This window comes from Dermacentor andersoni, chromosome 1 (genome assembly GCF_023375885.2).
Source record: "Dermacentor andersoni chromosome 1, qqDerAnde1_hic_scaffold, whole genome shotgun sequence".
NCBI classification, from domain to species: domain Eukaryota; kingdom Metazoa; phylum Arthropoda; class Arachnida; order Ixodida; family Ixodidae; genus Dermacentor; species Dermacentor andersoni.
The window spans coordinates 146,753,430-146,771,963 of NC_092814.1; the positions used below are offsets into that span (position 1 = coordinate 146,753,430).

Here is an 18,534-nt window from a genome sequence, read left to right on the forward strand (position 1 = left end):
ATGTTAGTTCGATGTGCGAAAACCAAGACATATCGTGCGAAAAAAAAAAAAAACTCCCAAATATTTATATTGGTCAACTCTGTTTAATGTTTGGTTGTTAAAGGAGTATGTAAAATGGGCTAAAGAACGACGCCTAAGAAATGATAAAAGAACAGTTTTCCTGAAGTTGATGGTCATCTGCCACTTTTTCCACCAGCTGAATAACCTAACATTTGATGATGGTATATGACACAATCATTGGCATTAAGTGTATTTTTGAGGAAATAGAAGGGAGATAATTTATATAAAGTAAGAACAGGAGAGGGCCGGGCACAGAGCTTCGTTGGACACCTGAGGATACACCTACTATCGGGCATTTACTAGAGTTAAATAGTACATACTGTGACCGTTGGGGAGAAAGCTGGATAACCAGTTTAAAATATTTCAGTCATTTAAAATACTTTGAAGTTTATGCAAGAGTTTGATGTGAACTACTGTATCAAAAGCTTTTGAAAAATCAATAGATAAAGCGTCAATTTCGTCATCTACATCAAGAGACTGGCCTATGTTGTGGGCGAATTCTACGAGCTGTGAGACTGTGCTGAGGCCTTTTCTAAAACCATGTTGAGACAGGATGTTGTTAGACTCAAGAAACCCAGCTATACATTTATAGACAATATGCTCTAGTAACTTGCCACATTGGGATGTTAATGAAATTGGTCAATAATTTGTTGAAGTGTGCTTATCAGATTTGTATAATGGGAGAATCTTAGCAACCTTTAATGAATTTGGGACTACACAAGTGGACAAGGATTTTTTCAAGATAATGGTAAGGAACTTGCAAGTCCATAAGGAGTAACGCAAATGAAATGAGTTTGGAATGCCATCAGGGCCTGTGTTCTTTTTTTAATCAAGATTTAGAATAAGACTTCAAACACCTTCCTGGCTCACTTTGATGTCCTCTATCGAAGTACCTGTAACACGACCAACAGAGAGAACCTGAAGATTATCTGTAGTAAAAACTGATTTGAAATAACTGTTAAACAGTTTTGAAATTTCAAGTGGATCACTAATATTTTGGCAGTTAAATGTACATGAATTGGTCGAGAAACCTGGAAGTAAAAAGGAAGACCAAAACTTATGTGGGTTAGCTTTAAGTAAATTCGGCAAAGTGTGTCTGCAGTAAAAATCCCGAACAGCCACCATTTTAACCCTTTCAGGGTCAATGACGTAAATATACAGTGCCGCGAACAAGTTCAAAATTGTTGATGCTGTATATTTACGGCGCCGTCTGTACGCTGAAAAAGCGCGCCATTTCCAAACTTTTTCTTTTCTGTCATGAGCTGCCACTATGTGGGAATACAGGGAATTTTTTTCGCGCACCTCCGTCTCTCGGTTTTCGTTGCATGGTTTGTTTTAGAGCTAGTTTGCTCCTGCGGGTCTATGTACTACCACTCGCACATTGGCGCGCGCATGGCCAGGCGGTGGTCTGGGTTTTGGCTTCTTGCGCTTGCAGAACTGATGGCTATTCGTTACTAATCGCTCAAAGGGCGACCGCTTGTTTCTCGCTCGTTTAGTGCTCACAGGGGTGCGCATAGGAAGGATGCTGCCGTGCATGCTTTCCGTTGCTTTTTTCTTTTTGGAGACTCACGAAACTAATTGCCCCTGGTTGGCGATAAGATTTAGTGCAAGTTTGTCACGCATTTTGATTTTTTGACAGGCACACAACCACACAGTTTTCTTGAGTGAGTGCACCTACATAGTTCGATTACGCTATGGATGTACATACTAGTGTAAGAGCAGGAACATTTGAGTCTTACGAAATATTCTTGTGTGCGCATTTTCAAAGCCTTGAACTATGTGTATAACAATGCATCAAATTATTAATTCTTATAAGTTTATTTCCTTTTTTATTGCTGTTATTCATGAATGAAGAGTACATATATACCAATGCAAAATATTTGTTTCTCACTTTACGGTCACCCTTGAAAAATTACGGTAAATTTTTTTTGAAATAAGTCCCCAAGAAGAATTGGAATCTGCAATAAAAAAATCAACCCTGGGCGGTTGCATATGGCAAAAAAAATCCACCCTCGATAGGGTTAACTCGAAGTTCCACTTTTAGTGGAATTTTCGCAAAGTATCAGGATCACCACTTCGCACATCGAAATCTGGCGACACGGCGAGATAGATGCAAAATTTCGCAAGTTATTCATGGCAATTTAGTCTGTTTTATGAGGTACGAAGCGCTCAATACAGGTCTTAAGGGGGAACACCTGTCTTTGGGACCGAAAATCTGCCTAGACTTTGAATTTTCAATTTTTAATTGCCACGTTCCTGACGTGTTTCCACACCTGTCCTCGAAACTTGGTTACAAAATACCGCACATTTCTTCCATTATCATGACCTAAGGATGCGGGTCCGCAAGCGTTGCCCTTTCAATTGGGGACAAATCGCGCCACATTTTCGTCGTGCCTAACTTGATAACTACGCGCTCTGCCAGTGCCATTTTGGTATCATTCGAAAGCTCACATTTCTGGCTTTTTTTGTTCATCGGTCGACAACATTGCCGGCTCTGCGGCTGTGAAAAAACAGCAGAAAACAGCTAGCACGACCTACCTAAGCCCGTTTCTATGGGAGCCACTTGTACCCACTATCATTCAACCGTTGGCCATTCGTGTCACTTTTATAACCTGTTTGTCTGCTACTCTACGGCTGATTGATGCGGCATTATAATTAGTATGGTGGCTGTTATGTTGGGATGAACTGCTTGCCTAGTTGATTTTCGTGAACAGTGACAGTGATGCCACAAGGCTTTGATCAGTCACTTGGCTCCAAAAGTTGACTGCCTGAACCTAAAAATGTTGCATGTAGTCCGCTGCTCTCTAATGTTGAATTCCAATGGCGGAGACGGAGCAAGTTTTTCTGCTCGTTTCGGAGCAAGTTTGTTCCAATGACAGAGTGAGGGCGCGAGTAAGGTGTTCCAATGAGAGAGTCGGAGTGGATTCAGAGCGGGAGTCACTCCGTGGAGCAGAAAAAGATGCTCCGCCAAATTGGCGGAGTGGACCGGAACTCTGCGTGACGTATTTCCTTTACCACGTTTGTCTGCTGGGAGGCGCCACCGGTCACGACTCGCGAGGAAGCAAAACCTGCTGCACGCTTGGCGACATATCCATTTCGCGCTTTTAAAGAAACAACAGGTGAACGGCGCTGAAGAGACAAGCGACCGGTGCCGGGAGCAAACAGCAGAAGGAAATGACAGTACGCAATGCATCCTGGGTAACTCGGCAATAGAAGTTCCGCTTCCGCCTTGCTCCGGCGGCGCAGGTTTTGTTCCACTCGCGGATTTGGAGGCGTTGCTCTACGCCAGAGTCGAGTGCTCGCTCGCGGAGTCCGTCGGCTGCTCCGACTCCACCATTGGAATTCAACATAAAATAGCGCTAAATAGCCACTCCCATTGCCTTTTTCAAGCAGTAGCAAACTGCGCAGATCTCGCAGATTATTATGTCACATTGTTTATAGAGTTCATAAGGTACACAATAGTTTCATTGTACACAATGTAAAGTTCGTTTCTGCGGACTTTAGAAACTTGAAACCGCCGTAATGTTCGACAAAAGAACGATTACTACTCATTTTAACTCTTAAAAGTTGTTTGCGAGTGCATTGCAAGTTCAAAAAGAGAATTGTGCACACAGCTTCACTGAGTACCTATCTTTCGCACTATCGTTATGCTGCCGCCTTACCACGCAAGAAAGCTAGCTTTGCAGTTTGAAAAGAGTTCCGTGACACAAAGCCAGCAAGCAGCGCAGCACGTTTTAAAGCACTGGGGCCACCTTTGCAAGCTTTCTACTGAGCTAGACATCCAACAACATTAAAAACTAGGTATGCACACCTTTCCTTGAAACAGACTCGATCAACCTATTGCACATACCGGGCGCAGGACTTACTCGGGAATACTTTTACCAGATCATCTGCATTTCACTACGGCACACAACAGTAAATCCTAGTGTCATCTATGACATTAGGCTATCTGCAACCAACTCAAAAAAGCTAGACTATCCTATGAATCTTTTAAAACGATTTTTCCAGTCTCTTACAGAGGCTAGGAAAGGAAAATTTATGCCGTCGATCTAGCATTGCAGTTGCCACCTATGCTCATTGTTTACCTTTCTTGCACCGCTCTACCTCCTCTAATTTCACTACTCAAATGCAAAGCATTCGGAAATTTTTGTTTTCTTTTTATATTTGTGAATTTATTCATTTACCACCAATACAAGCACACGTGCCTGCTGAAATGGCAGCATGAGCGTTGAACAGATCGCAGAAGCAGACGACAGCGAACAGGTTATAACTAGCGCCACTCTGCTCGTACGCTCTGTCCCTAGCAGAAAAAGGGGCGAACTAGACCACGTGTGCTGGAGCAAGAATCTGTGCAGATCTGGAGTTCAGTATGTCGTGCTTGCTAGTATTGGTCAGTTCGAGCATGTGATCAAGGTAGCGAGTAGTGATTGGCGCCAGGGACTACGAGCACTCGGACAACAGCTGCAATTTTGTCTTGGTCTGAAGAGTGCGACGCTGAATATGCAGGAGGTCCGACAAAGTTTTGTTCCGTGAATCATTACAGGCGGAAACGTGCAAAATGCAAGAAACTTCCGAAAACGATTCAGTCGTCGCAATCGGCACAGAATACCCTGCAGCTTGCCTCTGAAGTACCACCGACAAACGTCGACGCCTCAACTGCTCTGCCGGATCACACATCTCCACACGCCTGTCCCACTCACGTAAGAATTGACATAGCTGTCATAACTGAAGAGGAAATGGATAAGATGACAGCGCATCAGTAAGCTACGTTCAACAAGATTGCATCTACGATGGCCACGGAGTGAAAAATTCGTCGTTTTGTTGAAGATCCGATGCCGATAGAGCAATAGCCTGAGTTGCGGAGCTCGCTGCTTCATATGTTGTCGAATTTGCAGCAGTGAACAATATTCTTGGTGTTCTCTCATGCAATACTTGCAGTGATTCTGCAAACCTAGTGCAGAGCAATCAGGATTACGGTCTTGCAACAAAACTGACTGTTGTTTGCGAGATCTGCAGTGAAGTTGCGTCGGGATGGAGCTCGCCGCAAGAATTTAGGGCCCGAGAACGTGTAATCCTTTTGAACTGAACGTACTCGCAGTGCATGCTATGTTGTCGACCGTAACGGCCAAACAGCCATGAATGATACCTGGTGTCTACTGATGGCTTTTGGTGCAGTTTCTTCAAACTTTCCTTGAATATATCAGTTGTGAAATGTTTTTTGTTGTTTTCTCAAAACCACAATTTTGGTGATGACGCCATTTTGGAGGTTTATCACCTCTGCATCTACTTGTGCTATCACTGTAATTCTTTTTTTCCCAGGAAAGCAAAGCTGTGTAGAGTGCAAATTTACGAAATAACATTCTATTTATTATAAAAAAAAATTTTTAATGTTTGTATTTTTAGCATTTACATGGATTTCTCTCACTGAAGTTTGCAGTGTTCTCATCCCATATAGAATTGGGTTAGAACAGCATTCTTGCTAATTTGCACTCTTTATTAGTTCCACATCATTTTCGTACATAGTTATATAGTTTGCTAAATGGCTCACCTCTAAGCAAATTATGCAATAAGGCTGAATTTCTACGATTTCTGTTATTTATTCTGCGAGAAAACTGGATGTATATTTAAAATAGCACATTGAAATACATAAACTCGGCAAGTTTCATCAAAATCGATCAAGAATTAAAGAAAAACGTTTTCAAGTGCAGGGTCCCCCCTTAATAGTATCCTAAAATAAGTAAGCCATTAACATCAAACGCAACGTTAAATTATTAAAAAATAGAAAATGAATGAGCTAAGTAGTCAATGATGGCGGCATCATCAGCCTGGGCAAAATCATTAAATGTGTAGTAAATAAAGCTTCTTTTAGGGACGTTTAAATGAACAGAAACATATACTGCTTTATGATCCGATATACCCTCGATAATTTCACACATGTAGCCAGTTTCAGACAAATGCTCACTGAGGAAAACCAAATCTGACATGCCTCAAGTTTTGCTATAGACTATTTGCTTTAGATTGCAAGATAAGGATAAGTTTACTAGTTCCGTAGATATGGAAGGTTCAGGACCAGAAACTGCGACGGATGACCACCAAATTCCTGGCAAGTTGAAATCACTAAGTATTACTAAATTGGAGGAATAGAGGCCCTGTTCATGAATGAAAGAGCTTAAAATGTGCAATTGACTAAGTGACAACCCAGGAGGACGGTAAACAGTAACTATGTATTGAGTCGTTTCCCAAGTAAGCTTTGCATTATACACATCCTATGTCAGCGGGGCTTTTAATAACCGAAAAGTGAAGGTCTGAGCGAATAAATATAGCTCCACCTCCTCCTCTACCATTGGTACAGTCAGATCTACGGACGGTAAAACCTGGTGGTGTTAAGTTTGACATAGCGTATATCACCACTTAGACAAGTTTCAGCTACACCAACAATTTGTGGAGAGTATGATAAAATTAAAGAAATAAATTCAGAATACTTATTTACTAGGCTTATTGCATTTAAATTTAAAAAGTTTAGCTTATCGCAAGGGCAATGTGGCCGTCACCGAGCACTCAGTGATCCTGCATGACAAACTATTCAATCTGCAAGATGCTTCGACAAGGGAATTAGTATCGTTATCGCAGTTGCACCGGACATTATTGATAGAAGCATGGTCAAATCTTAAACGTACAGCATGAGCGTTTGAATGGAAAGAGGCCATCATGCACGCGTGCACCTGCCGTCTTTTGTCGCAGTACGAGCACCGATACGCCTAATAAGCGTACTGGCAACCCTTTAGAGCTATTTCGGACGTGCCTGTGGCAAGAGGGCAGTAAAAGGCATGCATTCATTTTTTTGGACCACCCGATTTTTTTTCCTATTTTCTCAGCCCCTATGGAGTCCAAAAAAATCGGACGTTGACTGTAATTAGTAAAACTCTTCTGGAACTTCCCGCTGATGTCTTAGCTCAGTGCACATGCACCAGGGCAAGTAAGTCCTCCATTCAATTTGAACTTCTTTAAGGGGGGATGCGGGGATCAGATCACGAAAATCGAAAAAAAGATCGATTTTTGGCAACGACGCGTTTCGGTATCTGCAATGCCTAATCTACATTGTATCAAAATGGTTTGACTGAAAATGCACTAAATGTGGCCGAAAAAAAATTAACTTATCAGTGCGTAGGGCGAGAAAACAGCTTTAAATCACGTAAAATCGCCGCAGTTCGCGGAGCCCTAACTCGTCTTTCCCGCCACCAAACGCCGCCATCTTGGTATCGTTCGAAAGCTCGAAGTTTTGCCATTCCGTTTCTGAATTCTTCGGTTGTCGCCATCTTGTAACAAACACACAAATACAAAAGAAGCGCGGGTCTGCTCGAGGTGGTCACACGGGCCTTGCGATGAAAGTGGGCCTCCGATTGGTTGCCGTACTGAAAGCCGTCTCGCCATTGGTTGCTGCTGCAGCAGCGGGCAAGCTGGCAACCACAGCGGACCGCAGTTGTCTGCTTTGAAAACCACGCTGGCGTCTTTCTTCGTTTGACACTCGCAGAATTCGGATTTATGAAAGCTCCCAAGTCAGTGATGGATTGTCGCTCGTTCGAAAATAACTTTTAAATGAAGCATGCCTTCGGAAAACGGAAGCGCAAGTCTCCTACGGCGAGAAAAAGACGGCGGCCAGCGGAGAACCCAACTGAACACGCGGATAACAGGCCACGTTTATCTTGCACCGTGCGATTCCAGCAGCGAAGCCGACAATTGCCCTGTGACATCGACACTGATAACCAAGCCACCAGAAGACGTGCCAACGGAGGCTCTCACACCTGTGCGTACGGCCGCGCGAGTCAGCAACCGAGATCGCGTTGTTGGAGGGCAGAGACGGTGTGAGTTTCCGATGCATCGTGCGACAGGGACACGCAGCCTGCAAGTGAGCCCCAACCCTCGACGAGCTACATACTGTATAGCGACTCAAGGCTCACCAGACGAATCGTCGCACGATTCAGACGCACCTTGAGCCGCGTTTTGTGTCAGCGGTGATTGCAGAAGCGCAGGCATGCAGTGTTCGCGACTCCCTTCGCGCAGTGTCCGCGACTGAGTGGAAGCAGCAAGACCAAGAACAAATTTCGGCCCCTTGTGACTGTGAGTTCATTACTATGCCTGTTTCCACGATGAACTCTTTGATCGCTAAAACTCTGTGCCCAAGATGCCAACAGCGTTCTGTGGGTGTACACTGCGATACCAGGCTCGGTCTGGCAGTGAAAATGGTGGTCATGCACTACTCCAGACGGCGCAAGAAAAGGATAAAGAACGCCTGAAGAAGGCATCCAAAGCCCACCAAACAAAGAGGCGAAGGTGTAAGAAGATACCTGACAGCAATGATTCAAAATATTACAGCCTTGGTGCTTTTTAATAAATTTGCAGTGCTTTTAAAACTTTGCAGCCAGTTTTCTCAATTGCATTTTTTTTTGTCAATCACCTCGCTCGTGGGAAGCGTAGTACAACAATGGCTGGACTGATTTTAGTCCAGTTTGTTTTGCTGTGATCCACAAGCTGTGCTGTAAGTCTTGAAATGTTTCTTTATCTTTCCATTATTTAATTATTTCACAATTACTACATGGATCCATGCAGTGAAGCACAGTCATGTGCATGTTATGTTGAGCAAAAAATTATTAGCGCACTAAAAAAAAAATCGAACACTGTCTTGATGTAGATTAGACATCTGGGCAAACATGCAAAGTATTCCCAGCTCCCTATCATGTTTCGTTACTGTGCCAGGCTTTCCACAAGCAAGGAACTTATAAATTCTTATAAAACAAAAAATAATTAAGATATCCTAATGAAATTTTAGATTTGTCTCTTTATTGCAATGCGCAGTGTGTGTGCCAAATTTCAGTCCTTTCTGTCAAGAAACAAAAAAGTTAATTCTGATCCCCTCCTCCCCCCTTAAATCGCAACAAATTTTCGGGCCCCTTCAAGTTCGAATTATCGAGATTCGTCTGTATGATAAAACGGTCTCATTGACACACTGTGCTAGTCAGCCAATCGGTGTTGACTTCTTGTCAATCTTGTATTTGGTGGATTCATTTTGTTGAATTTGAGAGTTGTTTATGAAAGATAGTTTCAGGCCCATGTCTTCACAATCGGTGATAGAAAGCAAGCCATGCTTTATAGGGTGTCTACCAAGATGACAGTTTCAAATTCCCAGAGTTTTCCAGGTTTTCCCAGAGTACCTCTGCAAAATTCCCCGAGTGGCACAGAACTTTGTTTTATATCAAGAGAGGCTAACACCATGTCGCCTCGATTCTGTCATTCTCTAATAATCATGACTTCTGTCTAATCAACCAATGGACTGAAACATGGCATGCTGTAGGTCAACTGTGGCAAGTACTCAGTGCTGTATTAAAGGAAGAAACCAGTTGGTAATTTGCCAAACTTTACAGCAGATACAACATAAAGGACCAAATTGTTTCGTTATATGCACATATCTGCCTAATCTATCTGGTCAGCCTATTTTCTTGAAGAAAGGGTAATAAATGTTTTTAAAAATTCTGCGGTTTTATGTGCTGAAATCATGATCCGTTTATGAGGCATGCCGTAGTGAAGGACGCAATAACCTGGTCATGACCATGCTGAACTTGCACTAAGACAGCATAGATTCCCTGGCCATTTGCATCGGTGCACCCCTGTGTAGGAGCTGATGCGTCAAGTGGCGCAGATAGATAAATTTTAAGCACTTGGGGCTTTTAATGACAACCCCATGCAAAGGTACACAGGCACTTTTGCATTTCACCCCCATCAAAATGTGGCCACTGCGGCCGGGATTTGATCCCGCACCTTCTGGCTTAGCAGCGAAACGTCATAGCCAATACACCACCATGGTGGGCGAAAAGGAAAGCTCCACTTAAGCATTGCATTTCAGAATGAACTACAATGAGCGTGCAAGATGGCCAAGGTGGTATTAACAACTATACTTTAACCTCCACATTTAAAATTTTGGGTTTTACGTACTACGATCTGATTATGAGGCCCGCTGTAGAAGGGAAATCTGCATTAATTTTGACCACATGGTGTTCTTTAATGTGCACATAACTCTAAGTACACGAGTGTTCCTACATTCTGCCCCAATTGAAATGTGGCCGCCTCGACCAGGATCGACCCCATGATATTGAGTTTAGCAGTGCAACGGCCCCAGCCACTAAGCTACTGTGGTGGGTATGGTATTGACACACATGCAGTGACTGCTACAAATAAAGCTTTTCTGTTTAAGGAGGGATCATCTGAAGCAAGAAAGGAACATCGCTTTTCTGCATGAGAAAACAGCCCCACCCTACTCTCAATTTGTTTATTTACCACATCACAACAAAAAATTCAATTTTAGTCTGCACTTAAAGTGAACTCTTGGCACAGCCAGTGCACAAATTATTTGAAATTCTGCCTAAATGTAGCAAAGTTTTGTCCACATGGCAGAATAACTACACCACACACTACATGTTGAAAAAAAACCTGCCCATTAAGTTACTAGTTGGATGCCCTTGTGGGTATTTGTAAAATTGACAAAAACAAGTCATTCATGTAACAATATGTTGGCCAGAAATGAAGTCTCTTGATACTTGTAAGTGCCTGGGTGACAGGGCATACCTTCAGTTAGGAGCTCCAACTGTTCCTGAAGTGTCTTAGAAGCGTTGTAGGTACGGAAGACTTTGGCAGTCAAGCCTTCCATAAGCTCATTGAGATGCTTGTTCAGAATGCTTGTCTGCAAGGATGAATATTTATATGTACATACATAACTTAAACACAAAATTTAAACAAGAGTGACATTCAAACTTTCAATTTTACCCATTTTACAATTTACTTACATTGAGCCGATCAAAAAGGTCATCCTGAGGCTTTTTGTTCTCCATAAAGAGCTTCAAATTTTTGAAAACTCTCTTTTCCACCGGGACTGCATTCACATATCGAATTGAGTCCTTTCCAAGGAAGTCAAACTCCACCACAAACTCCTTGCCATCTTTCTCATCGTGCAGTGTGATGTGCTCAACACGCAAGGAGCAACAGCCCACAGTGTCAGCAGTCTCGCCTTCTTCCTTTTCATTGCCAGCTCTCAAAGCAAGCTAAAGGAGAAGGGAAGAGCAAAAGAACAGAGAAGTTATCACTAAAAGTAATGGCCCACTTGAGCTTCCTAATTTTACTCCAAAATCAATTTAAAGAGACGCTGCTCCTCATAGTCATGAAAGCGAACACAGTTCATTTTTAAGCAATCATTAATCATGATAGGAGCAAGATTATTACCTAACAAGTAGCTTTCCGACTGACCATTTCTATATCTTATGGTTCACTGAAAGTTCATAGACAGGCATTCAAGAGTTGCTTTAGATCAGCCAGGGGTTCTAAAACTGGATTCTGCCAAAATGTTAAATGGGGAAATACTGAAACCAGTTTTCCGCCATTCATTTCTACAATTTTTTGACACAAGGAAGAAACCTTGCATTCTGTATTTGAGAAAGCCACCACACACCGCATCCACACTTCAGTCATCTTTGCAAAAGACCCCTGCAGCAGCAGCGCACAAGGCTTATCGCTGTGATATTATGGCACAAAGTGTACGCACTGAGCCTTATGGTGCTCGTGAGGGCAGTTTGTAGCACATGAGAAAGAATCAATTGAAGTTTTGCAAGCTGAGGGCCAGTTCCCAAATTTAGCGACGTATTGCAACAGACAAGCAGGGTGCATTCTCGCGTGAATTCCGGCATAGGCACGGTGCAGTTTCAATACAGGCTGGTTTGCTATCACACTGCACTGGTTTCTAACTTATCTAGAATACAAATGAATGACAAGCATTTCAATGCGCACGAGGAGCACCACTGTAGCTGTGTGCCAGGTGACGTAGGCTTAGTGTTTCAATCTGGATTTCGAAGACCATTCTGTAGTGCAAGCAACTTATAACGAACGTGGGCAAAAAATTAAACCTTTTGCACATCCTACACATTTGTGCCATTACACAGCTTACTGCACACATCGCTTAGAGTGGTACTCGTACATTGGTGCACATATATACCAACTCAAAATATTTTTTTGTCACTTTAAGGTCACCCTAGAAAAAAATGTGAAAAATTTTTTTCAAAATAAGTCCCCAAGAAGAACTGGAATCTGCAATAAAAAAATCGACACTGGGCGGTCGCATATGGTGAAAAAAAATAGACCCTCAAAGGGTTAAACATGTTCATCGCATAACATGGTGGCCAACACGATGAGGGCATATATATGTAATTATTTTCACTTTTAAAACACACAAACCTCAATCCAATAAATTCTCTCAATGCAGTTTCAAACTGCAAGTACGACATTATGCTGGCTTAAAATGCACAATAGGAAACCTGAACCTGACTAATAAGCAGAGCGGAGCCACGTAGTAATTACCCTACTTAAGGGGGGACACTGGCCTCAAGAAAGCTTGAGGACAAAGTCTTATCTACCCTCAGACGTATTTGACGTATCTGGGATCTAGCTATCTTGTAAGCACTTCCAGAAAAAAAAAAAAAACGGTCGATTTGACGACCTGTAAATGTATGAGAACGGCCTCAAATGATAGTTCTCCATGACGAGAACATGCATCAATAGTAGGCAATTAGGAATATACAAGAAATGAAAACAATTAGCCGTAATTGGAATGGGATGAGACTGCCTGTGCCACCATCAAGTGCCATATAACACTGCACCATGTAACAGATGACGCAAGTGCTCTAGTTCAGGATGGACGAGAGCTGGGCTACACGAGTGTCAAACGTGCACAACCAGAGCTTGGGCATGCGCAGACATAAAAAAGGGGGTGCACCGGCCTTGACACTACCCTAGCACGTTGCAGAGGCTCAACAGACCAGCGTATCTTGCCAAATCTTGTACCAGCCAAGCTAAGACGCCACCAAAGTTTGCGACGCCAGTCTTGCCTAAATGCGTGAATCATATTGTGGCTGCATTATCAACACTTAACCATTTTTAATCATCGATTCATTTCAATGACCATATAGCATTGAAGTTTTCTTTAGCAAGAATGCTTGGTTGAGTCTTTTCTACATTTTTTTGTTATTCCAATGCAAGAGTAATGTGGTAGTTTTACATGCCGATTTCAAAAATGTGAATTTTCTATGGGTCAATTAGTTCAGATATAATTAAATTTATATCGTTTGCAAGTACAATAACACAAAAGCATTTCCTCAGAGGGTAACTACTGGTGCATGACTAGATACTACAAAGGACAGGCAAACAATGGTACGAGTACTGTTCTTAAATGAAAATTTTTAGGTACTCTATATCAGTTTGGATTTCATGTCGCAAACATAAAGAAAGGGGGTTAACCGGGAGCAAAGGCTGTGGGATCGTTCCCCACCTGTGGCAAGTTGTTTTTTCATCCACTTTCATTTCCAATAATTTATCGTTTCATTTCATTTATTAAGCACAAGTAAGCACGCAGTGAAGTCGGATGCCGCCGCAGCGTACAAGATTCCGAGGAGCATTCTCAGCAACATCTTAACCCTTTGAGGTCGAATTATTTTGAAAAAAGCTTTCCCAGGTGGTCAAATTACTTTATTGCGGATCTTGAATGTACAAGATGTATAAAGTCGGGAATAAATAGTAAAAAAAAATTACGAACAGTATTTTGGTGTCAGCATCACGCAGAACTGCAAAATGTTCAATAGTATTTCAGAGTGTGGTACTCCTTGAAACAAGGGTCTCCGCACAGCGCCTTATCGCAGTCTGCACACCTAAAATGAGTGTCTCTTCTCTTGAAGCGAGGAGTTGTGTTGGCGCTCATATGCCATCTCTGCGTGCGGCTGCCTTGGGCAGAGGTCTGAGGCACCCTCTCGCGTAAGCGCGCTGCCGCAGAGATCGAGAATACCTCGCGAGCGGCGGTGATAAACAAGCTAAGGGCAGTGCCAATCGAGATAGAAATCAACTTCAGCCGCCCCTGCGATAGCGTGCCGACAAAGAGAAAAATTACGTTTCGCGCGCCTCCGTTGCGATCACGTGGAGGAACTGAAACCGCATAAGCGCGTTGCCGCTGAGAGCGAGAACACCTCGCGAACGGCAGTTATAAACAAGCTAAGAGCAGCGCCAATCAAGATAGAAATCAACCTCCACCGCCTCTGCAAGAGAGTGCCGACAAAGAGAAAAATGACGTTTCGCGCGCCTCCGTTGCGATCACGCGGCGAAACCGAAACCGCAAAAGGGGTGTTGCCACAGTCCGCGCGACGTGCTGAAGCTAGAAATCAGTTCTGTTTATCTCCCCAAGAAGGTAGCACAAATTTCAAACGCTTCTTGCAAGTCCTAAGAGGCGGCAGCACCTCCCAGTAAGCATGCATCGCCATTATGGCGCGAAATTTCAAACGGAGGGTCGAAACCGTACCCGTACAGCTAAGACTTTGCGGGACAGAAAACCGCTGCCGTACATGTACGGCAAAAACCTTCAAACGGTTAAAGAATAAGGGTCAGCAACATGTTAAAGGATAAGGGAAAAATTAGCAGACAAACGGCCTGGTGCCTGTGGTGCCCAACGTGTATGCACGGCTCTGTATATAAAATGTGGAGGCAGCCGTAAGTGCTTCATCCGAAAATGCTTCAGATGTACCGGCTTCCGCGTGCCCGGTGATGACTGAAAAGTCTGAGTGCGACAAAGCCATTGTTAGGGTCGCCAAAGTTTGTAGCGAGCTGTCATAATTTCCGGAAGCCGTTGAAGATCAACAGTCAACGAGTTTGCGCATGCGGATGATGGCATCGCGACCACGAGAAAGCCTGAAAACGACGACTACACTGCGAACATCGTACCTAGCAAAAGTGAAAGCGGGCACAATAAGGAAAGCAACAATCCTTTATCCACATCTTCTTAGGTGATTGGTGCACTCGCACCAATTACCTCAGGCTCCTCAGCTGCTGACTCTTTAGCCCTTTGAGGGTCGAATTATTTTGAAAAAAGCTTTCCCAGGTGGTCAAATTACTTTATTGCGGATCTTGAATGTACAAAATGTATTAAGTCGGGAATAAATAGTCAAAAATAATTAGGAACAGTATTTTGGTGTCGGCATCACTCAGAACTGCAAAATGTTCAATAGTATTTCCGAGCGTGGTACTCCTTGAAACACGAGTCTACGCACAGCGCCTTATCGCAGTCTGCACACCTAAAATGCGTGTCTCTTCTCTTGAAGCGAGGAGTTGTGTTGGCGCTCATATGCCAGCTCACATGCCATCTCTGCGTGCGGCTGCCTTGGGCAGAGGTCTGAGGCACCCTCTCGCGTAAGCGCGTTGCCGCGGAGAGCAAGAATACCTCGCGAACGGCGCTGATAAGCAAGTGGTGATAAACAAGCTAAGAGCAGTGCCAATCAAGATAGAAATCAACTTCCGCCGCCCCTGCCAGAGCGTGCCGACAAAAAGAAAAACCACGTTTCGCGCGCCTCCGTTGCAATCACGAGGAGGAACCGAAACCGTGAAAGCGCGTTGCCACTGAGAGCGAGAATACCTCGCGAATGGCGCTGATAAGCAAGCTAAGAGCAGCGCCAATCAAGGTAGAAATCAACTTCCACCGCCCTGCAAGAGAGTGCCGACAAAGAAAAAGATGACGTTTCGCGCGCCTCCGTTGCGATCACGCGGCGAAACCGAAACCACCAAAGGGGCGTAGCCGCAGTCTGAGCAACGCGCTGAAGCTAGCAATCAGCTCTGTTTATCTCCCCAAGAAGGTAGCACCAATTTCAAATGCATCTTGTAAGTGCTAAGAGGTGGCAGCACCTCCCGATGAGCGCTCATCGTCATTATGGCGCGAAATTTCAAACGGAGGGCCGGAACCGTACCCGTACAGCAAAGACCTTGCGGGACAGAAAACCGCCGCCCTAAATGTACGGCGAAAACCTTCAAAGGGTTAGACAATGTGGAGAAGTGCATGTTGTCACAGCAGCAAAGTTGCCCAAACAGAATAATCGGGACTATTTCATGCGAAAATAAGCTAGTTTCATCAATAAAGTGCTCTTATAAATGCTATTTGCTTCTATGACGTCCAATTCTTTAGCAGGCTTATATCGACTTATGCACTACATCTAATTGACAGGAGTTTTTTTGCAAATTCGATATAACCTGGTTCAACTCAATTGTGCCGTGGCAATGGCTCTCAATCCATGCACTAACTTGGGCATTTATGTTTACTAGATCTAGGCCTGGGAGTGTTAGCCTGCAGCACTTAGAGCCATGGTGGGCAAATGTGGAACGTCCTTTTTTGCCCAATGGTGTCACGTGACACGTTAACTTGGACATGTACAGAGGGGTCCGCTGTTAAAGGGAACACCCAAGTCTAGAGCGTGTCCGTATTTTCCTCACGCAAGAGTACAATCGCCTAGATTTGCAGCAGATAACTTGTGGTTGTAGCTCCGACTCATTTCGACACACCGGCGCAGTACACTGACACTGCTTCCGCAGTTCTACTTGGAGCTTGGGTGCCAGCAGAGTGAGAGCCGCACATTTGAGTGTTCCCTTAGATATATGCACTGTACGTATATGGACAAAAAGCCCTCGTATGCTATCTAATGATATCAAAGCTGCTAGATTTGACACCCTCACTGTGAATAAATGAGAGAAGAAAGAAAACCAAGGGGCTCTATTTTTGTTAACCCTGACCATATAAGCCAATAGACAATGAAGCTGAGGAAAGCATCGAGGAAATTAACTAGGGTTGAAATTGAACTGTAGAAAATGAAGGGAAATGAAAGTAGAAAATCAAGGGAAATGAAAGTGGACAAAAAGATTACTTGCTGCCAGTGGGAGCCGAATGTAAAACCCCCTTATGTGTGCATTGCACTACCAATTGTGCTATGGCGACGGCTACGAATACTTCCACTAACTTGGGTATTTATGTTTACTAGATCTAGGCCTGGAAGTATTAGCCAGCGCCACTCTGAGCTATATCCCTTTTTGCCCTATGGCGTCACTTAACACATGAACTTAAGAGGGCACACATGCGGCTTAAAAACCCTCACATGCTACCTAATGGCATCAAAGCAGTCAGATTTGAGACCCTCGCTATGAACGAATGTGAGAAGGGAAGCCTAAGAGCTAAATTTTCATATTAAGGGGAGACGCGGGTCGAAAAACGGCGATTTTCATCAGAAAAGTCAGTTTTATGTTTTTGACTGTTTCAGCAAGATTGATCCCTCCTCTTTCACATATAAAGAAATCAGAGCCGTAAATGATTGGGAAATAATAAATAAGCTCGGTGAAAACACCCGAGGTGGCGAGAAAAGGTGCAAATCTGGCCCATTTTTCAGCGCGCGATGCGTCAAATCGCGGCGTCGCAAGCTATTGGGCTTGTGCAAGGCAGTAGGCCTACGCTTTTTCTCTCCGAGGTCGGCTTTGCCGCGTCACAATCTCGCCGGGAAGTAATAATAAAAACAACATTTCACCGCCAAAACCGAGCGCTTTCGCTGGATTTCTAAATCACGTGGTGCGATTCCGGCCACGACATTGGCTGCTAGCGCACGACGCGGCCGCAGGTTGTCTGCTCTTTCTGCGACGCGCCGCTCTCTCGACGTGTTCCCAGGCTTTGAGGCATTTTTCTGCTCCTTGTTTCGATGGATCCCGTGAAGAAACGCGATTTTCAATCTCGAAAGCATCGGTCGAAGCACAAGTTCAAGGGGACTCGCCGCAAAGTAAAGCGGCGTGCAATGGAAACGTCCGCGGCAGCTAAGCCTAACCTAGGTGACGGCGACGCTTTCGACGGTTCAGAGCCGGCCGGCCGCTCAAGTTTCGTTGACAGCGCAGACGAATTCGTCAGCGCATCGGAGAAAAAGTAGATAATCTTCGACAATCAAGATAGGAGCGGCGAGGAGACGGCAAGCACCTTTATCTGCGAGATCGGCGTCGGGAACGCGAGCGCCGCGGCATGTCCGGCGTGCGGACGGCGCGACCTTTTTATCCGTGAGTTGGCCAAAAAACGGAAACGACTCGCGTCGTTTTTGTGGTTATGTTGCAACAATGCAGCGTGTACCACGTCCGTTATCTCGTCAACGTATTCGTCGCGGCGTGCATCTCCGGTAGACGACGCTAACGGTGGAGCGCGCCCTTCGGCCAGCCCAAGAGAGAGTTTCGCCGTGAATATCAAGGCAGTGGTTGCGGCGCGCGCATATAGAGCTGAACACAATCAACTCGTCCGATTTTGTGCAGTTCTTGGTTTACCAAAACCGATGCACCATAAATCGTTCACCGCCATAACAAAGAAAGTGCACCTCGCTGCTACAAAAGCAGTGGCTGAACTTGGAGTTGGCTCGGAAAGTAACAGCGCAGGAAGTGGGTCAGCATGGTGCTCACGAAGACTTTATGAGAGAACATATGGCGCTGGTGAATTCTAAAGTAGTGCACTGGATCTAGATACCCTGGCCTGCATTATGTGCAATTTTTATATAGATTTCAGTGCTACAACACAAATAAAGAACTTTTATAACTTTCAATCGTGTTTTTCTCAGC

General features: G+C 44.2%; 1 protein-coding gene across 1 annotated transcript in view; it reads right to left on the bottom strand.

The window, feature by feature from the left end:
• Positions 1 to 18,534, bottom strand: part of LOC126544835 (DNA topoisomerase I, mitochondrial-like) — a 91,834-nt gene that overhangs the window by 14,546 nt on the left and 58,754 nt on the right. Inside the window, exons 13-14 of the mRNA XM_050192331.3 lie at positions 10,896 to 11,150; positions 10,678 to 10,792 (exon numbers count right to left, since the gene is read on the bottom strand). Of these exons, the coding sequence (XP_050048288.2) occupies positions 10,678 to 10,792; positions 10,896 to 11,150 (370 nt within the window). The remainder of the gene's footprint in view (positions 1 to 10,677; positions 10,793 to 10,895; positions 11,151 to 18,534) is intronic.